The sequence below is a fragment of the Ursus maritimus genome, unplaced genomic scaffold (genome assembly GCF_017311325.1).
Source record: "Ursus maritimus isolate PB19 unplaced genomic scaffold, ASM1731132v1 scaffold_3, whole genome shotgun sequence".
Lineage (NCBI taxonomy): Eukaryota > Metazoa > Chordata > Mammalia > Carnivora > Ursidae > Ursus > Ursus maritimus.
This window is the reverse complement of record NW_024425563.1, coordinates 96,516,476-96,535,894: the sequence shown is the minus strand read 5'-3', so window position 1 is coordinate 96,535,894 and position 19,419 is coordinate 96,516,476. Positions and strand designations below refer to the sequence as shown.

The following is a 19,419-nucleotide window of genomic DNA, read 5'->3' as shown; positions in this document are numbered from 1 at the left end:
TGTGACACCGGGATATTCATCCACCCTCCCGACCGCCGATCAGGAACTCCTCAACAAACAGGGAGCCCAAGCTCAGCTCTCACAACGGCACCATGTTTGTGTCCACCCGGGGCGGGTTCTCTTTCTGGGGGCTAAAGACAGTGGACAGTAGCTCGCTTTCCTTTGCTTGCAGCTGGAAAAGCAGCAGAAGGGGCACGAGCCAGCATCCCCGCTGCCCTGAGAGGCGCGGCCGGAGCCCACTGACCTGAGCTTTGGAGACGATGGCGAGCAACCTGGGCATGGTGGTCATCAGCATGGTGCAGAGCCCGAAGATGAAGTTCAGGGACACGTACGAGATGAAAGCCACGTCCGGACTTGAGAAGATTCTGGACATCAGATACATCCACGGGAGAGTGGCATATCTACGGAATACAGTGAACAGCCACGTCTGTCTTCTTGGAACATTTATTGGTATAAGGACAGAAGCGTGGATGAGTTTTGTTGATCTGCTCATTTTCCCTCCGTTAGTGAACAGAATCCCAGTTTACAACAAATCGCACGGTGTTCTCTGAACACAGAGCACATGGGGGTGGCTCCAGGAAGCACTGAGGATAATGGCCGCAGCGCTGGGGAGGGTCAAGAGCTGGGCCACGTGGGCACCTGCCCCTGGAGCTCCGTGAGCTGGAGGAAGTCTGCGGACGCCCCCCCCCCCCGCCCTTCCGCCAAGGGGGCAAGCCTGGCTCTTGCGTCTTCGCTCTGGTTCTCGTGAGTAAAGCACAAACAGTTCCTACGTCTGGAAGTGAGAATCAAAAGCTGTGAAGAATGGAAAGCAACTGAGCTCTGTAGGAACTGAAGGCGTGAAAGGGCACCTGGGTGGCTCGGTCGCGTCTGACTCTTGATTTGGGCTCAGATCATGATCTCAGGGTTGTGGGATCGAGCCCTGTGTTGGGCTTTGCTCTCAGGGCAGAGTCTGCTTGAGATTCTCTCTTTCCCTCTGCCCCTCCCCCTGCTTTCTCTATCTCTCAAATAAATCTTAGAAAGAAAGAAAGAAAGAAAGAAAGAAAGAAAGAAAGAAAGAAAGAAAGAGAAGGAGAGAGGGAGGGAGGGAGAGAGGGAAAGCAAGCAAGCGTGAGGGTAAAACTGGAAAGCTTCCTTCTCGGCATCTGCTCCACGTTGGGCACTGCCCTGTGGGCACCCACGATGTGCCCTCATCCTCCTCCCTCTCCAACAGCCTGGGAGGCAGGTGCTGTGATCCCATTTTACAGACGGGGAGGGATTCACAAGGCTGAGAGACGCCAATGGAGGCTCTGCAGCAGACAGCAGGTGAGGCTGACTACGGGTTCATTTCTGTGTGGTCGCAAAGCTGGGGAGCAAGGGGACTGATGGTCGACGCAGCCCCCCCACGTGTGCGATGGCACCAGGTTCTAAGAAAACCCCCCACCATGCTCCCCCCATGCACACATCTCTCTTCCTTCATATCCTGGAGCCAGGTTGCCTGCATGGCCCGCCTCCCACGGCGTCTGTCAGAGAAGCGCAGTGCCCCAGTCAAGGACATGGGTCCTGGAGTCATGGTTCCAAACATGGGCGGAGAAGTTGCTCGCTGTAATTCACAGTCTTCGTCCCATGTCCCCCAGGTGCTCTTGCACACTCGAGGCAGACCTGTCACCGCTTTCCTAATGTGACTTAGCGGTTGCACCTGAAATCCTTCAGCGCCTCCTGAATGCCTGGGTTTCCTTCTACGTTCGCTGGCTCTGCCATGTGTGGGACTCCAGATGGTGGCAGACGGGCCCGGCCCTGAGATGGGCTATGATTCTCCTGTAGTTTCTTCTTCTACAGGAATCGTGGCATCAGAATGAGTCCTTGGGTCGAGGGATTCATCCTCACGTTTCAGAAAGTACAACACATATACTATCACGCATGAAATCGTGCGCTGTTTCGGAAACTCCTGTCAACAAAAATCTGCCCGGTAACTCGGGCACGATGGAAATTATTTTAGAAGGTACACGGTGGAGGTGAGAGCTTGTAAGCAATTATTATTCTTAAAGAGTCGCTGTACGGAATAATCAAATTATCATTAAATAGTTACCCAAGAGGTAGGTCATGAGCCCTCGGTGCTTTGAGTACCAAGCCCTGCATCTGAAGGAAAGCCCTGCCGAGGACTCAGACCCCACACACCTTTGCTGTCCCTGCTGGGGCCGAAGTCAAGTGTGACCCTCCCTCACGCACCTGCCTGGACAAGCAATTGAAACAGCAGCACTCAAAGCGTTGTTTAGAACGGAAATGTGTTAGTCACAATCTGGCAGTCAAATCTTGGGGCAGCTCCAACGGCCATAAAATCCCCCCTCAGAGTGAACCCGAAATCGCTTAAAACTTCTGATCCAAACTCTATCTTCTGGAACGGTTTGTGACAAGTCGCTTTTCTCTTCCATAGGACAGCTCTTGAGGCAGCTGAAGAGAAACGCCATGGTCTCCATCCGTCTCTAGCACAAGAGACCAGGTCTCTCTTGGTTCCTTACAGACGTGGCATCCCGCCAAGTCTCTCGGTTAAACCTGGCGATGGGGCCTTCGGGGCGTTTGGGAAGGACACCAGACGAGGCGTGTGGCGTGGTGAGGGTGGCACCAGGCACAGAGGAATGCTGGGCATCACAGTCAGGAGGGCAATCCAGGAACATGACAGCTCCCTATCCCACTCGGAAGCCCCGATGCCCTCATCGGAACGATAGGGACCCGCCAACGAATCTTTTTCCACTGGTTCCTGCCATTGGACGCTATTCCGGTCAGTGTCTTGTGACTCAGTACGGAGAGTTTCCATACCGGTTGTTCTGTCACTGAGGTGTTGGACAAGCAGACCAGGGTGTTATCTATTTAAGCAAAGAAGAAATCAGCAACAACGCCACCGACTGACCACCCCAGCCCCCAGCATCGAGCTCCCCGAGTCAGGGAACGGTCTTTGGGTGTGGCTTTCTGCCCGCTGTGCTTTTTTTTTTTTTTTTTTTTTTTTTTTTTTTGGCTACATGTTCATCAGTCACCTTTCAAATACTTGGTTCAAATCAACATACTGGCAGCTCCAGGATCCCTATCTTTCTTTCTTTCTTTCAGAAAAAATTAAATGGGGAGCACCTAGGTGGCTCAGTTGGTTATGTGTCTGCCTTCGGCTCAGGGCATGATCCTGGGGTCCTGGGATCGAGTCCCACTCAGCAAAGAGTCTGCTTCTCCCCTTGCCCTTCCCCCTGCTTGTGCTCTCTCCCTCTTTCTCCCTCAAATAAATAAAATCTTTTTAAAAAAAAAAGAAAGAAAGAAAAAAATTAAATGGGCTCCTAGAGCATAATTTATTTTTTCATGAAATCTACAGTGGCTTCTAACAATCTCTACTTTCATTAAGATACTATGGAATATTTTGATGACTTTAGCACTTACTGGCCAGTGGCATGCTGTTCGCAATCCTTCCAGAATTTGTGGGCCTTTCCTCCCTTTGAAAGCTGGCCTCTCCCCTAGTGAGTGAATTTTCTAGGACCCGAATCAGGACTCTGCGGCCTTGTGTTCACAAGCCGTAAGCACCAAATAATCACCAAATATGTTCTTGCGGTTTCAACATCTTATAGAAGCTAGATTCTCTTTTCTTTCTGTCATTCTTCTCCTCTTTTTGATGCTAATTCTCCTCACTTTCCAGCTAAAATATCAAGTTTTCCTGGCTAGAAAAAGCAGGAATATATATTAAAAAAAAAAAAAAAGATACCTGTCATCGGCTTTTTTTTCTGTTGTCTCTGAGACTCTATGCCCTTGTCTGACTCCTATTTTCTTAGGATTCCGAATCCCATTTAATTGCAAGCCCTTTTCATGCCTGAGATGTCCTCGGGTTGCTGGGCACTCTGGGGGCCAGCTTTCCGGAGACTGTCCTCGGGGTCCCTGCACCTCCCTCCTTGGGGGTGGAGGGGTGAGCGGACGCACCTGCCGCCCTGGGCTCAGGAACACACCAATGGCCATGCTGCGTTGGATGCAAGGCAGGGCCCAGTAAGAGAAGAACCACCGTATAAATGAGACCAAACCCATGGCCCCTGGGTTGTGGCTCTGTGATCCCAGCCAGCCGCCCGGGGCCCTTCTCTGCCAGGGTCTGCCCACCCTCTGACACCGTCTGCTGTTTTCAGACCCCTCAGTGCATCTGACCGTAGGATTCTTCCCCAGAACTACACCAGCCCGGCTGGCCCAAGCTCTCAGTCAAAGGATCCGTGAATCTCCCGGAATTCTTCAGAAAATGCCGTGGCCGCACACGTGGCCAGGAGTCTGGGCTTCATCCAGACTCCCAAAGGTGCTCACGAGCCAAACAAGCTTCGGGACTCCTCCTCAAAACACCTGGCTTGGGAGCTTCTCACCACTGGATCTTGTCTGTTCCCTTACGTTAAATTCGATGACCTCTGCTTTCGTAAAGTTCACAAACGACGTAGGGCGAAGTCTGTTTCATCACACCATCAGGAACCACGACAACACCGTCCACTCAACGGCACCCACACACCGAAACCAGACCCTTCCCTGAGAAGCAGGAATCCACGTGCACAGCCCTTTACATCTGGGAACCCAAATTCCCAACTGCACAGTAGACAGTTACGACCATCAGCATTTTCATAGCTTAGGACACAGTATCCTCTGAACACCAGCCCAGTTCTCATAGTAACAACGTGGCCAGGATTAATTAACTGGGACCCTTCGGCACTCACTGAACAGATCTGAAGCCTGCACAATGCAAGGAAGTCCGGAGGGAGTCATGATTCTGCCCAAGGCCACAGAGTTCGTGAGTGGCCATACCATGAGTCCTACAAAGATCTGTCTGTCCTGTCGGTCTCACTCTCCCCCCGAACTATCCATCCATACAGTCTTCTAATGATAATATATGCTTGTTTGTGTTATATTCTGTCCCCCAATTAAATATTTGGGGACACTGACATCACTGTGAGCTGTGTACAATCATTTTACTTGTCATCCTTGGCTTCAGTAAAGCAGGATGCGGGGTTTTCAAAAATTCTCCATCTCATATAATAAGTATGTTCGCTATCTTCCCTCCTCTTAGCAAGTCTCTCACACGCTCAGCCCAGATAGAGACATATGGCCACCGTGTAAGAAGACACGAAATTATATACTTTTGATACCACGTGCGTACAACTTGGGACCACTGGCAATGGTCCTGCTGAGGGTGTTTGAAATGAGACGTGTGTACAATGACTTCTCTGCCTTTGCTGTTTTCCCCTGAGAAAAGTGACAGCAGCGATGACGGGCCTTTCCAGACCGCCACTGTCACAGGAGAGGGACGATGTGCCAGACGCGGGCAGGGCTGTGCGACAGTCTCGCCTTTGAAAGGCAATTTTGGAGCTGACTGGATTACGTGTTTAAGCTCCAGATTAATGTCGGCGTGAGGACAGTCGAAAAGCCGCTTGCCCCCACCTGCGTCCCGCAGACAGCTGGAGGGCCTCCCGGCGACAGCCCGCGCCGCCTCCGTCCCCGCCCCGCTGCCCGCCCTCCTCTGCGGGGCATTCGTCCACCTGCTCCAGCCCGTCCGCAGTGCGGCCCTCACAGAAGCAACATAATTGCTTGCAGAGAGAAAAAATCATGCAGCCGGCAGCAGGTTCAAAGCCATCCCGGGGGGGTTTCTCTTCCAGAAAACAAACCGTAATTCTGCAGCCGTGTTTCTCATCACATACCCGAAAAGCGCCAGCAGGAGGGCCGTGGCTGCCAAGTTCTCGCGGAAAGTAAACGCTGTTAACTGGAAGGCGACAATGATGGTGACACACAGGCTCACGGAAACCAAGTAGAAGACCTGGGGAAGACAAGGAACAGGGGAAGGTGTCCCATCTCGGCTTCTGCGGAAGTGGGGGGTTCCTAGTTTGCAGATGACACACGGGCAGCAGTGGGGGGGGCCAGGGAGGCCCAGCTCTGGCTGGACTGTGTGCCCCCCCCATGCATATGCCAAACCCCCTGGACCTCAGAATGTGACCAGGTCTGAAGACGCGCCCCTGAAGGGGTCACAAAGGTAAATGAGGTCCCCAGAGCAGCCCTGGTCTAACAGAACCGGTGTCCTTGTACGGGGAGAACATCGGGACACAGACACACATGGGGAGGACACGCCATCCACACGCCCAGGACAGAGGCCTCCAGAGGAACTGGTCCCACCATGCTCAGTTCTGGGACGTCCAGCCCCCAGCACTAGGAGGGACAGACGTCCGCTGTTCCAGCTGCACTGGGAAACCACCACGGCCAACATTACCCACCTCCACGACCTTCCAGGAGATGTGGCCTCTGTCCACTCCAGCACTCAAGGACAGGCTCCTCACCTGCCTTCCGAAACCCCCCAGGTGCCCTCCCCGGGGTTCCCACACCCCAGCCGCTCTCCTCCTGGGGCCTCTCATGGAGCCCTTCCTCACGTGGACTCCATGGAGTCCTTCCCTGACCTCCTGGTTTAAGTCCTGCTTCCTCTCGTGAGAATTAAAGCTCTAGAAGGGCAGAGAACATCTCTGCCTTGCTCACGGCTTTATTCCCTGCACTGCGGACACACCTTGCCCCTGTGCAGATCCCCCAAAATATCCATTAAATGAGCGATCATCCAGAAATGACTGGATGAAGATGGAAACACAGTCAACCGGGAAGGAAATAATCCTCCCTGCCCTTAAACCCCCAGGCAGACATCACAGGGTAAAGAGGAGCCATATTTAGTGGCAGGGACAAAAGGATCATAAAGTCCGGACTGCGTTAAAGAGGGAGACTGGCTGGGGCCTGGGAGACTTTGGGTCCCCCCTCCCCCTGGGTCCTGGAAACCCGCCCCCACCTTGCAGGCTCTTACTGTCCCAAAGCCTCCGCGTTCCCTTCCCCGGGGAAAGCTGGGGTCACTGTATGTCACCACACAGAGGGCATGGCGGTGCGGCATACCGGTGTATTGAGGACAGACTATCACTTCCCTACAGCGTGGACAGCTCCAAGCAGCCAAGAAAGTAGCCGTTGGCCTTGATTTCCGTTAAATGCCTGGAAGTCCAAGCAACAGAGGGCACTGCTGTTGTCCTCTGAGGACGGAAGACAGTGACCTGCAGGGCGTCCGTCCCCTGGAGAGCGATATCCCTGCAGAACCAGCCGGGCCGAGGTCACCCTGGAAGTGGCTATGCGTGTGCCTGGCAGGTCAGCGTGAAGAGCCTTTATCCTGTCCCCTCCCACCCCCTTGAACAGAGCACATTTAGTATGATTAGCATGTCACCCTTCCCGGTAAGACACTCCACATGTCTGGGCAGGTCCCTAAGCTCCCAGAGCTCCAGGGTGTGGCTGGGCCGTCCCGTGTGTCATGAAGCCATCCTGAATGACGGATGAAGACAGCCTGACAAGTTCTTACCAGTAAAGTGATCCCTTCTTCTGGGGACAGTGTGAGGCGGCCGCTTCCTACACTCACACGCATGCACACACGCACACACACACACACGCACGCACACACACACATGCACACATGCACGCACACACACACATGCACGCACACACGCACACACATGCACACACGCACACACACACGCACGCACACACACGCGCACACACATGCACACATGCACGCACACACACATGCACGCACGCACACACACATGCACGCACGCACACAGACCAGGGGCATGAGGCACAGGGGACATCGTTCCCAAATCCTACCATGTCATACAGGAAGTTCGTGAGCCAGTACGTTCTGTAACCCAGGCCACTGATGTGCTGCAGCCTCTTGGCTCCGGTCACCCTGTCCCTCACCACAGAGCTGCCGAGTGACGCAGACAGGATGGAGAACCCCAGCACGATGCAGAGGGCAACGCCACACTGACGGATGCTCTCCAGGCTGCGGGCAAAACAGAGCAGCGTGTCAGGTGTCACACAAAGGACACGGGTCTCCTTCCCCTTGGTAACCAACAGCGACGAGGAGAAGAGCCGAGAAAACCACTCGTCGGGCACTGATGATGGGCAGGCCACACTGACGAAGCACATGGAGTCTGTCATTAAATCCCCTCCACGACTTTCAGGCATGGATTTTTGCTCCCCGCTTCTAGAAGACGTAACTGAGGGGAGCAGAGTTCAGGGACATTTCAGAGTCTGCCCATCTCAAGGTTTACGCGTGACCACGGAGCCCGACTCCCCAGTTAAAATGAAAGACATCCTCAGCGTGGGGTCCACAGGGATCGGAGGCCTCTGCCCACGTCGGGACACCTGTCCATGTCGGGACACCTGTGTGGATGGGGAAGGGGCATTAACTCTAGCTTCACAGATGGCTGGCCCACCTCTGAATATCGTCTCTCAGAACATCAAAATGACTTTGAAATAGAGGGAGGTGCCCTCATACTGATCGACACCATGCACTTTCTCGGTCATGTTTTCATTGGAGCGCCACCCAGTCACCCCTCCAGTCATGCCCAGCACACATGCGGTGTCTCAGGTGGCCGAGGTAACGAAGGGGCTCATCGAGGACTGTCCACTGCATGGCACCTTCTTTCCCTCAGCGAGCCCACAGCCAGAGCTGTGGCCAGTGTCAGAGATGGCTAAAGGGGGAAGCTGAGAACGAGCGCAGGGACAGGAGGAGAAACCGCTTCGTGCTTCCTACCATATTAACACCTCAGAGACAGGATGCCCGTCAGGCACATCTGTGTCTCCGACTCAGTTTGGTAGGTCCTGGGAAGGACACAAGCGATGCTAGCTGAGTGTTCGGGGAGTCAAGGTATATGCAGATTTTCAACTGCGTGTAGGGTCAGCACCCCAGCCCAGCTGTTCAAGGGTGCACTGCACAAATTCTACCTACTCTCGATGTCTGACCAAAGCTTTGTCATCGGTGCGAAAGGGAAGGGGGGTGGGAAAAGGAAGAGATAGGCAGAAACGTCCTACCTCTTCTCAGCAGCGAGAACTAACACTTCTGAACAGGAAGAGAGCTGGCATTATCACCACGAGGAAAGTCTGGCATGAGAAGTTCTCCACGAGGTCTCACTACACGAATGCCGTGTTTATGACTGTACCCCAAGCACCCGGCTGGCTCAGTCGGTGGAATGTGTGACTCTTGATCTCGGGGTCGTGAGTTCAAGCCTCACATGGAGTAGAGAGACTACTTTAAAAAAATCTTTAGGGGCACCTGGGTGGCTCAGTTGGTTAAGCCTCTCCCTTCAGCTCAGGTCAGGATCTTGGGGTCCTGGGATCGAGCCCCGTGTCGGGCTCCAAGCTCAGCAAGGAGTCTGCTTGAGATTTTCTCTCCCTCTGCCCCTTCCCCCATTCGTATTGTCCCTTCCATCTCTGAACTAAATAAAATCTTTAAAATAGATTGTACTCCAAAAAAGCATCTGGAAGCTTCAGGGAGATCATGCCCTTAGAACAATTTTGACTTAGACAATGGGGTGTATGATGTGCTCATCTGTTTTAAACTCAATCAATGCACGTTCTCCAATAATCACAGTGTTCACACTCGGCAAAGAAAAGCCCAAGCCAGCATCACTCGGGGCAAAGGCAGGAGGCAGCCCCAATCCCCCTAAGCAACCCAAAGATTCTGTCCCGTGGTCAGGTCCGCCCTCCCCCAGCGGTCCTTCAACTCACATCTTGTCCTCGTTCAGCAAGGCCCCTCCGTACGGGTGGCTGTACAGCGTTATTCCTGCAGGAGACAGATGGGAGAAGTGAGCCCGCGAGCCCTCTACCCGCACGGCGGCTCCTGGCTGTTCAGCCCAGGCCCGCCGGCCCTGCCCGAGAAGGGCACACGCCACCGTTCTTCTCGCTGGTCTGTGCAGGGACTTCGCAGGTGCCAGGAAGAGCCCGCACATCTTCAACGTGCCTCAAGTGACAGGTGCTGTGCCGACATTTTATGATCTGAGCCTCAGAAGCATCCCTGGGGCATAAGTAAGACATTAGCCATATTTTGCAGGGGGGAGACACTCAGCAAGACGACGTAACCATATGCAAGGGGATCCCTGGATGGAATGCAAGGCAAAACTTGAAAATCCGCCTCTCGACAAAGCCAGGTCTAGACAGACAGAAGAGTGAACCATTTCCATGGTCCAGTTCTGTGCGTGGGGCTGCTTGCTGGATTTGCTCTGCTGGCCTCTCGGGGCTTGTGCATTCACGTGCGACATCAGCCGGTATGGAGAAATCGCCGCCAACGGATCCGTTATAACGGTTTTATCATAAAGGCGGCTCACGACCTCACACGGCGCGCCACCCCCACCCCAGCCAGGGCGGGCCCACACTGCACCACCAACTCCACGACCTCAGGCCAACGACGGCCTGTTTCAGATTGTCGTCCAGCATCAACCCGGACAGTGCTCCCTTCTCTGATTGGCTGTGGCGGAGCTTAGAGTGTGGCCACGCGTGGAGGCCACGGCAATGGGCAGGACATCCTAGCCCCATTTCCCGGGCCACTCTTGCGATCTTCTTCTGCTTACTTAAGGCAGCCTGCCGTCTGTGCTTTGCGTTCTCTTACGAGGGCATATTCCATCTTTAGAGAAATGCCGCGGGGTACAAGTCAACATAAATAAATGAAGAGGCACGGACCTGGAACGGAGTACTCCAAATCCTCCCCAGTTCTGCCCCCGAGAGCCTTGTCTTCCAGCCACATGCCACCTGCTCCCCTCTCCCGCTCTGCCAGTCTCCCCCCTTCCACCGTGGGCTCAGCCACGCGCAGAAGCAAGTTCGCTCCCAGCAGAAGGAACAGTGGAAGCTATTGGTTCAGCAAGCCCACTGTCCAGTTTTCCAGCACAATTCCTTTGACTTTAAATTAAAACTGCCCAGGTGTTCGCTGCGGGCTCCCACCGTGTGTGCGGAAGGCTGCCATGTGCTTTCCTAGACCCTGGACGTGATTTACACGTTTGTCCTGAACCGAGTCACAGTCTTGACCCCCTGCCTGTCTGGACCGGTAACACCCACCTGTATTTCTCCCACCTGTCTTTCTTCCCCTGAGCTTGACCTTCCCCCCCTCCCTCCAGCACACACCAGCTCCCACTCTCCCTCGCTCAAGTACTGACTCCTGGGCAGCCCTGCACGTGACCTGCCGCCACCAGCTCTGCTGGGAGGTCATGCAGAAGCTAACAGACTTCAGACAGTGCTTACAAAAGTGTGGTATCCTGCCTGAGTGCGGCAAGTGTCCCCTGGGTGCTAGAAACAGTGAAAGTATATATTCAGTGCTGTGCGCTGCTCCTGGCTGAACATGGCTGTGAGAGCTTTCTAGATGAGAAAGCATCCAGAGACTTGCAGGGAGCTAATGAGGGCATGAGAATTGGATTATTTTAGGAACTTGGATGAATTCTGGAACTGTTTAACCTGAAGACACACACGCACGCACACACACGCACACACGTGCACACACACACCCCTGGGGCAGGAGGCAGCATGCAGAGGTCTTCGATAGCTGAAGGAAGGCGGTGGAACCCAGGACACAGGCTCAGTCTGTAAGGTTTGGGAGGGTAAAGTTGGTCCAAGGAGCCAAATTCAGAAAACAAAAAAAAAAATCACCCAACTAGAGGGTTGGAACTCCAGGCCTGCTGAGCTATGGGGCTTCACGGGAAGAGGATGTGGGAGTCTGGGTCTCCCCCAGACCAAGTGGCTGACAGTCCCACTAACTGTAAGCACAGGGCTTTCCCGGTCCTGTGAGCCGTGCTGGTACACTGTCGAGCCAGGCGAGGCCATGGAACCCCTCAAAGCTACACCCAGATGGTCAGAAGTGGGGGCAGCCCAAGCCCCGGGGCTGTCGCTGGCATGGGAAGTGAGGGCACTGACCCATGGGGTCTGCATTCCCTCCAGACAGCACCAGGACTGATCTGCGGGTCACGCACCTGGGGTTTCACAGGATCCCCTCCAGAGCTGGATTTTTCTCCTCGTCTAGGAGTCCCGCTCTGGGCTCTCTGCACCCTGCATCCTCAGGAGCTCCCTGGGTCTCCTTGGGCCTCCCTGAATTGTTGCGGGTGTTTCTTACGCACCTGCCAGGTGTGTAAAATCCCAAACAGAACCCATGCTCAGCCTGCTCCACGCTCCTCCCCCAGCTTGTCCAGCACCGTTCACATCCCTGTCATCCTCCCAGTCACCAGACTCAACTTACATCGGCCTCACTCCCCTTCATCCCCCCACACATCCAAGAAGGGGTCAGTCTCTGCCATTTCCCACCACCTCCAGGCCTAGCGCCAGACCCCGTCCCGCACACTCGTCCCTGCCCTGGACCACGGGGACATGTCCCGCCTCTCAGCTCACCTCTCCCCGGTATTCCCAACCCTCTGCCAGCACCTCTAGAGAATTCCCGCAGAGAAATAGAAAGAAAACACAGAGCTCGTATTTTTTACCCGGACATAAGATGCCTGTACGACCAAGTCCAAACTCTCACGTTATCTGATGGCCCCACTGTTCCCACCGGGAAAAGAGCATTGCTACTGCTGTCCCTCATCCTTACCTGCGAGTGTGCCTCACCTCTTTCTATACAGACATTCCCGACTTACGATGGTTCAACTTAGGACTTTTTGAGTTTACAACGGTACAAAAGTGATATACATTCAGTAGGAACTGTACTTGGAATTTTGAGCGGAGATCTCTTCCCGGGCTGGCAACGTGCAGTACCTCCTCTCTCGGGATGCTGGGTGGCAGGTGCCAGGCAGGTGCACGGTCCCAAGGGTCCACAACCGATGCCCTGACAACCCTGCTGCTCCCACAGCCGCTCCGTTTCTCACCTTCGGTACAGCCTCCAATCACAGGAGACGGTCGGCACTTTTTTATAAAACAGGCCTTGTGTTCTAGGACTTTGCCCAGTGTAGGCTCACGAAGTGTTCTGAGCACACTGAAGGCGGGCCAGGCTAAGCTCTGATATTCGGGAGGCTGGGTGTGTTCAGTGCATTTCTGACTTAGGATATTTTCGACTTCAGATAGGTTTATCGGAACAAAACCCCATCGTAAGTCCAGGAAGATCTGCGCTTCCTTGTCCAGCCCCCTCCCTGCTCATGGCTGCTCAGGGATGATGTCCATTTCTGAACACCTTCCCACAGAAGCACAGAGAGCCGTAAAGGGAAGGGAAAGGTGGTCTTCAGGCCCTGAGCCCTTACACACTCGCGAGCAGAGACAAGGAGCCGGCATCCCACCGTAGATGAAGAGCCACCTGTGGTCACGTGCTGTCCGTGGTGCAGGACGTCGGGGAGGGGGGGTGTAAAATCTTACAGAGCAACTCCGTCACATCAGTGCAAGTTCGCCCGTCTGCAGAAGCGAACTCCTAAGTACAGACACTGAGAAGGCCTCCCAGGTCTGGCTGGGCTTCCAGACTCTGGCTGCAGGTGCCACCACCTTTTCTCCACCAGCATGCCACGCACCTCCATCCGCACACACGTCTCATTTTCCAGGGAACATATCTTACAGTGGGAGGGAGATGGGGGGCTGCTCTCTAAAGTCCCTGCCCTGCTCCCTCTGTAGCAAAAAGCTGCAAGCATTTTTGTAGAGTGCAATTACAGGATGGTCAACGACGGTGATCGGCTTCTTATTTTGATCAGGTTGCATAAACATCTTTTCTTACTTTCAACCGTGGGGTCCTTGCTGAGTGATTAAGGACAGTACTGATACTGGCTTTCTGTCTCCTCGTTCCTCTGTGATGAATTTATCGCCCTTCATTTTCCCATAGGCCCTGGATTTGTGCTATCCTCCCCTGGCTGTAATCTAGCAGGTGGGAATACATCTGGCCCTCCAGCCACAGGTGAAGTGAGTGAAGCCTCCTGTGGTCCCCCATGAGCCAGACCCCTGTTCTGGGTGTTCCCGTGATACGTTTTCTCACGCGGTAATCGGATGATGACTTCCGTGATACAGAAGCCAGCACGATGCGCATGGATATCTTTGTGAGTCAGCTTGCAGCATCTGGGAACTGGGGGAAACGGAGCCCCAGGAAGAATTCCAGCTTGGACACCCTTGTGTCTTCCAGAAGCTGAAATGGGAGCACAGAATTGTGGCAAATGCCCTGAGCAGGTGACCTGTTCCTGACACGGGCAGGACTCACGTGTCCAGGGTCCCATGCCCATGTGTGTCTTCAAGTGACCTCCCAGCACACCGGGCAGCGAGAACCCTCCCTCTGCACGGGACACAGCGGTGCCAAAAACACGCGAGCAGAAGCATGAGGATCTCACCAGGGCAGCAGGGGAAGGGGCCTCCATGCCAGCCATCCTGTCCTGTCTCCCCGTCCTGCTGCTTCTGAAACATAAGCCTCCCGGGTTCTGCCCACCTTGTTATCCGAGAAGGACAAAACTTCTGAACCCCCGAAAGTACAGCGGCCAACCCTCCCTTCCCGGGGCCTCCACGCATCCATAATTTGGGGGGGGCACAGTTCTTCATTTGGTGCTGACTTTCCAGAGTCCTCTGATTGACACATTCTACACACAGTAAATATTTAAATACAATCTTTTGAAGAAGTGTGCATGCTCTGCGGCTGTCTGCCGGGGCCAGTGGGGAGTCCTAATGGCCCTGGAAGGCAGCCCTCCTGCTCAGGGCTCAAGGCAGCAGAAGGGTCCCAGGACCCTCTTTAAAAGGCCACCATCACGCTAAATCTTCACGGCTGTACCCATATCTACCGTGAAAATGAGAAATGCTCTTTGAAAAGTAAGATATGGAGAAAGACAGGACCGTACAGCACAGTGCTTAAGAAGGAAGCCATCAGAGAAGCAGGAAAACCCTTCACCTGCCTTCAGAGACTCGAGCCCCGCTGGGCACTTACACCGGCTTTGGCAAGACGGCGGCGCGTCCACGTCAGACCTGCATCAACAACATTCTGATTTTGTTCTGATCTGAGTGATAGAAATCTAGGCTCCAGATCACCACGACGGCTCGTGGGGGTCATGTAGGGATTTGGCATCTCCTTTCAACAGACTCCCCCATGCGGCACCTGCAGATGGGCGTGGACAGGTAGCCCCCTCCCCTCGCCCCTGCAGAGCTCCCGGTCCCCAGTGGAACTCAGTCCACTCACAGGAGGACACGGAGGAGGTGGCACCAAGGAGGGAGCAGGTGGGGTGGGAGCCCCGGGAAAGGACCCGGGGCCAATGACACATGCGCGGTACCCAGTGCAGTGCTGGCAGGCAGCCCTTTGACCTTGAAGTAGTCAGAGGGCTGGCAGGTGCCCAACAGGAACCCCCGGGGCGGGCAGCCATTAGGTTTACCAACGCTGCCTGAGCTGCTGATTTTCACACTGCGATTTGCTATCACTACATTCCCTAGAAGCAGCTCTGCAGGAGGAAGTATACTTCAAAATCAAAGTAACACCTCTCTACACGGGTACTGAGATTTTGTTTGTATTTTGCAAAAAGGGGGGGCGGGGAGACTGAGAGTAAGCATCGTGTGTGCCTATTTTCTCAACAGTGAAAGAGCAATAAGAGAAAACACAGAGAAGACGACCCTCTTCCTCCCCGTGAACCCCGAGTTTCCCTAGACCCCTAAAGGAGAGGCACCAGGGAGAGAATGGGTGCCCGCACGTGACCACACGCCCTCCAAGACCTTCTCATTACCACCAGCTGCTCCTTAAAATAGTAACTACAGAAATCAGAGCTCCTTGCACAGATCCATGGAGACAGAGGAGGGACACGACCCATCTCACAGATCAGCATCCTGCCGACGCACCTGTCCTGGGACGGTGCTCAATTTAGAGACGGGGCAGCTGCAGGGGGTGGTGGGGAGGGGAACATGGGGAAGGAAACCGAGGCACAGCGAAGTTCTACCGACTTACCTAAGGCCAAACACAACAGAGTGAGACCGACAACCCTGATTCTATGGATCACAGTTTATCCTTTTTTTGTCAAACTAGAAAAATCATTTATAGCCTTTGACGTCCTCCTTGTAAAAAAACACATTATTGCAATGGACAATCTCCATAATTGGGCTGTTATTCCCATTGTATTGTGTGTGCTCAGAACGGTATTTAGGTGACAATGGCATTGTGATGAAATCTGGGGCTGGCGATGTTAGCAAGGGGTCCAGGCTCTTCACGGGCAGCATTGTGGTTTCAGCCCACGAGGGAAGAAAAGGGCTCTCCAGCGTCAACGTCAAACGTTTTCAGAAATGATGTTTCAACATGTAAGTTCTGAATACACTTGAATGATTTGTCTTTCTTTGATTACTCTTATCATTTATATTCTGGCTTCTCTAAGAATTGGCCCCAGCGATGTATAAATGTGTAACACTAGCTCTCTCATTTACTATTCTCATCATGGTTTCCAGACTGTGTAGATCTGTCATTTGTAAAAATGCACATCTGTGCTTTTGTCTGGGACCCATTATGATAGAAGATACTTAACTTGTCTCCAATTCAACAGGCACTTTTGGGTCCATTCCTCTTATAAAATGTATGTCTCTGCAAGTATCAATGCCCCGATGTCTGCAGGCATCTACACCAAAAGAACAGACCGGCCTTAGCACCAGTTTATGTCCGAAGGATTGTTTTCTTTTCATTGATTCACTGTGAGTCATCAGTGAGATATGAAGGACAAAATGTTCATTGGGCCCAACAGAGTATTAAGAGAAATGTATGAACTTTCCAGGAGGTATTTCAATGGCTTCTTTCCGTCTTCCATTCTCTCTTTTTAATTTTTTGCATTTTTAAAAGATTTATTTATTCATGCTGAGAGAGAGAGCGCGCACGCATGTGCTCAGATAGGTGGGAGGGGCAGAGGGAGAAGGAGAGAGAAACTCAAGCCGACTCGGTGCTGCACGCAGGGCCCCACATAGGGCCCGATCCCACGACCCTGAGACCACGACCTGCACTGAATCCAGGAGTTGGACGCTCAACTGACTGCTCCACCCAGACACCCCTCTGTCTTCTTCCTCTTAATCTCTCCTGGGAGAAAGATTGTTTTCCCTCAATATTAAGCTTATTACTCTTATTGAATAATAGAGGTCAATTGTAAAAAGTTTAAAAAGAAAGAGTAAAATTAAAATAAGTCCTAATCTAATTCAAAACCAACCAGAGGTAATCGTTGTTTGCACTGTGAAATCAATTATTTCTGAATGTCCAAGGTCTTCTCGACACAGGCACGTTACTACAGAATTGTGTTTCACACTCCTTATCTTCTACTCCATCAGTCATTCTCGACCTTCAATTAATGTTTCCATCACACAAGTGCAAACATTTGCATCTAGGACCAATGTTCCCCGAGTTCTTTTATTCATTCTGTGGATTCAGTGTTTGTGATGTTGATTTTGATTAACCTCTCAGATGCTGTCCTTGGGCATTCTTTCTTACTAGGCTGTATCTCCCGTAGGTTCCGAGGTACAGCCAACATAAGAGCATCTCTGTGCCTTGTTTACTTGATGGCAACATCTTCATGTTGCCATTAGGTACTGAATTTGGGGTATATTTTCATTTTTCTTTCCATATTCCATAGGCAGTATCCCCTTACCCACTGGCTTCTGAGTTTGTGATTAAAAAGGGAGATCAGATGCTGGTTCCTCCAACTTGGAGTAGACCCCATCCTGCCAGGTGCTCTCCCTTACTGTGGAGACACCCCAGAGCAGTGAGCACACGAAGGCCAACAGGTGAGAGAAGGCGGTGGCCACCTGGGGACCTCGGGATGTAAGGGAGAGCATGACAAATGACCGCGAACTTCCTGGTGTCCTTCGCGCCTCTCTCGTATATCCCAGACAAGGCAGCTCAGAAGACTGCAAGAGGGGAACTGCCGAGAGCAGATGGCCGTGAGGGTCACACGTGTATACATCGAACCACCATCCAGGAAACTAGATGAAAGGATATACTGAAAATGTCGCAAATCAATCAAAATGGAATCCTGAAAAGCTGTTCAAGTCACTCAAAGGAAAGCAAGAAAAAAACCAGAGGAAACAAAACGAATAATGAAGTATCAGACTTAAGCTCATCGGCACATGAAGCCTGTTGATTGTAAATAGACCAGTCGAGAGGTAGAGATTGGTACAGTGAATGCACCAACCAGGGAGCCTCAAAATACAGGAATCGAAAACTGATACAGCTGAGAGGAGAAATGGAGAAATCCACAATTATATTCGTGCATTTCAGTACCCACCCCTCCAGCAGACGATGGAACCGTCGGACAGAAAATCAGCGAAGATAGAGATGACCTGAGCCCTACAACCGACCAACAGAACCTGACTGACATACACAGCGGTCCCACCAACGGCAGCCAAAGCCACATTTTTAATCCCTGTGGAAACTGCACCAACACAGACCACATGTGGACCACAAAACAAACCTCCATCAAACTTAAAATGATGAAAATATGCAGAATGCATTCTCTGACCACGGTGTATCAAACTAGAAATCAATAAGTTAGGAAACAAGCAAATTTCAAAAACCTAGAATTTACACAACACACTTTGAAATAATGCCTGGGTCAAAGAGGAGGTCTCAAGGCAAATTTTCCAGGGTCAGAAGCTGGTCTTATTCGTATTACTCCCAAAGTAATCAGTTCTTGCTACTTACATCTTTGTAAAAAATATTATATATTTTTTTTCTTTATCCTTGAACTTTTGAAAATTCAGCGGGATTGTTTATCGATGATCGTTATTTCCGTAACTCCCAGTCTCCCAGTTCAGGAATTTTGCCTGAATCATGGCAAACTCTTGCATTGGCCCCAACTTGTTTTGTTCTTGCTGCTACTTTTCTTGTGACATCCTTGCTTGTTACCTTAATCACTGTTTGTCTGCTTTCCTTCTACGCCTAATTCCTCCAGCTCTTCTCCTATAGTCAGTTTTTATATCATCTTTTTCCTCTGTGTTCTTAGAGGATATTCCGCGCTTGTCCTTTAAATCAAAAATTCTGAGTGCGGGAGAGAGCTCCACAATCAATAACCGGATTCTCTGTATCCGGTGAAAATGTGTGTTAACATTCGCTCCTTAGCCATCTCCTTTGTTACTGAAATATATCTGACATAGAACACGGTGTACATTTCAGGTGTACAAGGTGCGGATTCGCTACATTTATATACTGTGATATGACTACCATGTAGCAGGTACCAGCCAGCTTCCTCTTACCCCACTCTGAACCTCAGCCAGCCTTTCCTTCCGATCTGTCTTGTTTCCCAGAGTTCACACATTTCCTTGTACTTATATGGGTGTGAACTTACAAGATGTGTCCCAGGACAAGACCTTCTGGGTGTGTGCCCCGCTGCCCGTCTCTGAGGAGAGGGGTAGTTCCCAGACCACGCTGGGTGTGAGGGCTGATCTGTCTGTCCTTGTTCCTCCTCAATCCTGCTCAGTGCTCAGAGTCCTTGCTCCCAGAGTGTCCCTTCCCCTTCACCCTGGTGCTCTCGAGTACGTCCAGACCCCCAAGCAGAGGCTGAAGGTCACTGATGGCAGCTGGTTCCTGATACCTGCTAGTTGTTCCTTCAAAAAGCTCTACTAAGCACAGATCTGACAGGATCCCTGTTCTCTCATCTGAACTGGGGATTTATGCCCGGAGACTTTATCTTATTTCATCACAAGTCGTGTATCTTATTTCATCTC

General features: G+C 52.2%; 1 protein-coding gene across 1 annotated transcript in view; it reads right to left on the bottom strand.

Annotated features, from left to right (window-relative positions):
* ABCA13 (ATP binding cassette subfamily A member 13) overlaps positions 1-19,419 on the bottom strand; it is a 369,975-nt gene that overhangs the window by 95,894 nt on the left and 254,662 nt on the right. Inside the window, 4 exon segments of the mRNA XM_040644577.1 lie at positions 245-401; positions 5,670-5,785; positions 7,645-7,822; positions 9,553-9,607. Coding sequence (XP_040500511.1) covers positions 245-401; positions 5,670-5,785; positions 7,645-7,822; positions 9,553-9,607 — 506 coding nt within the window.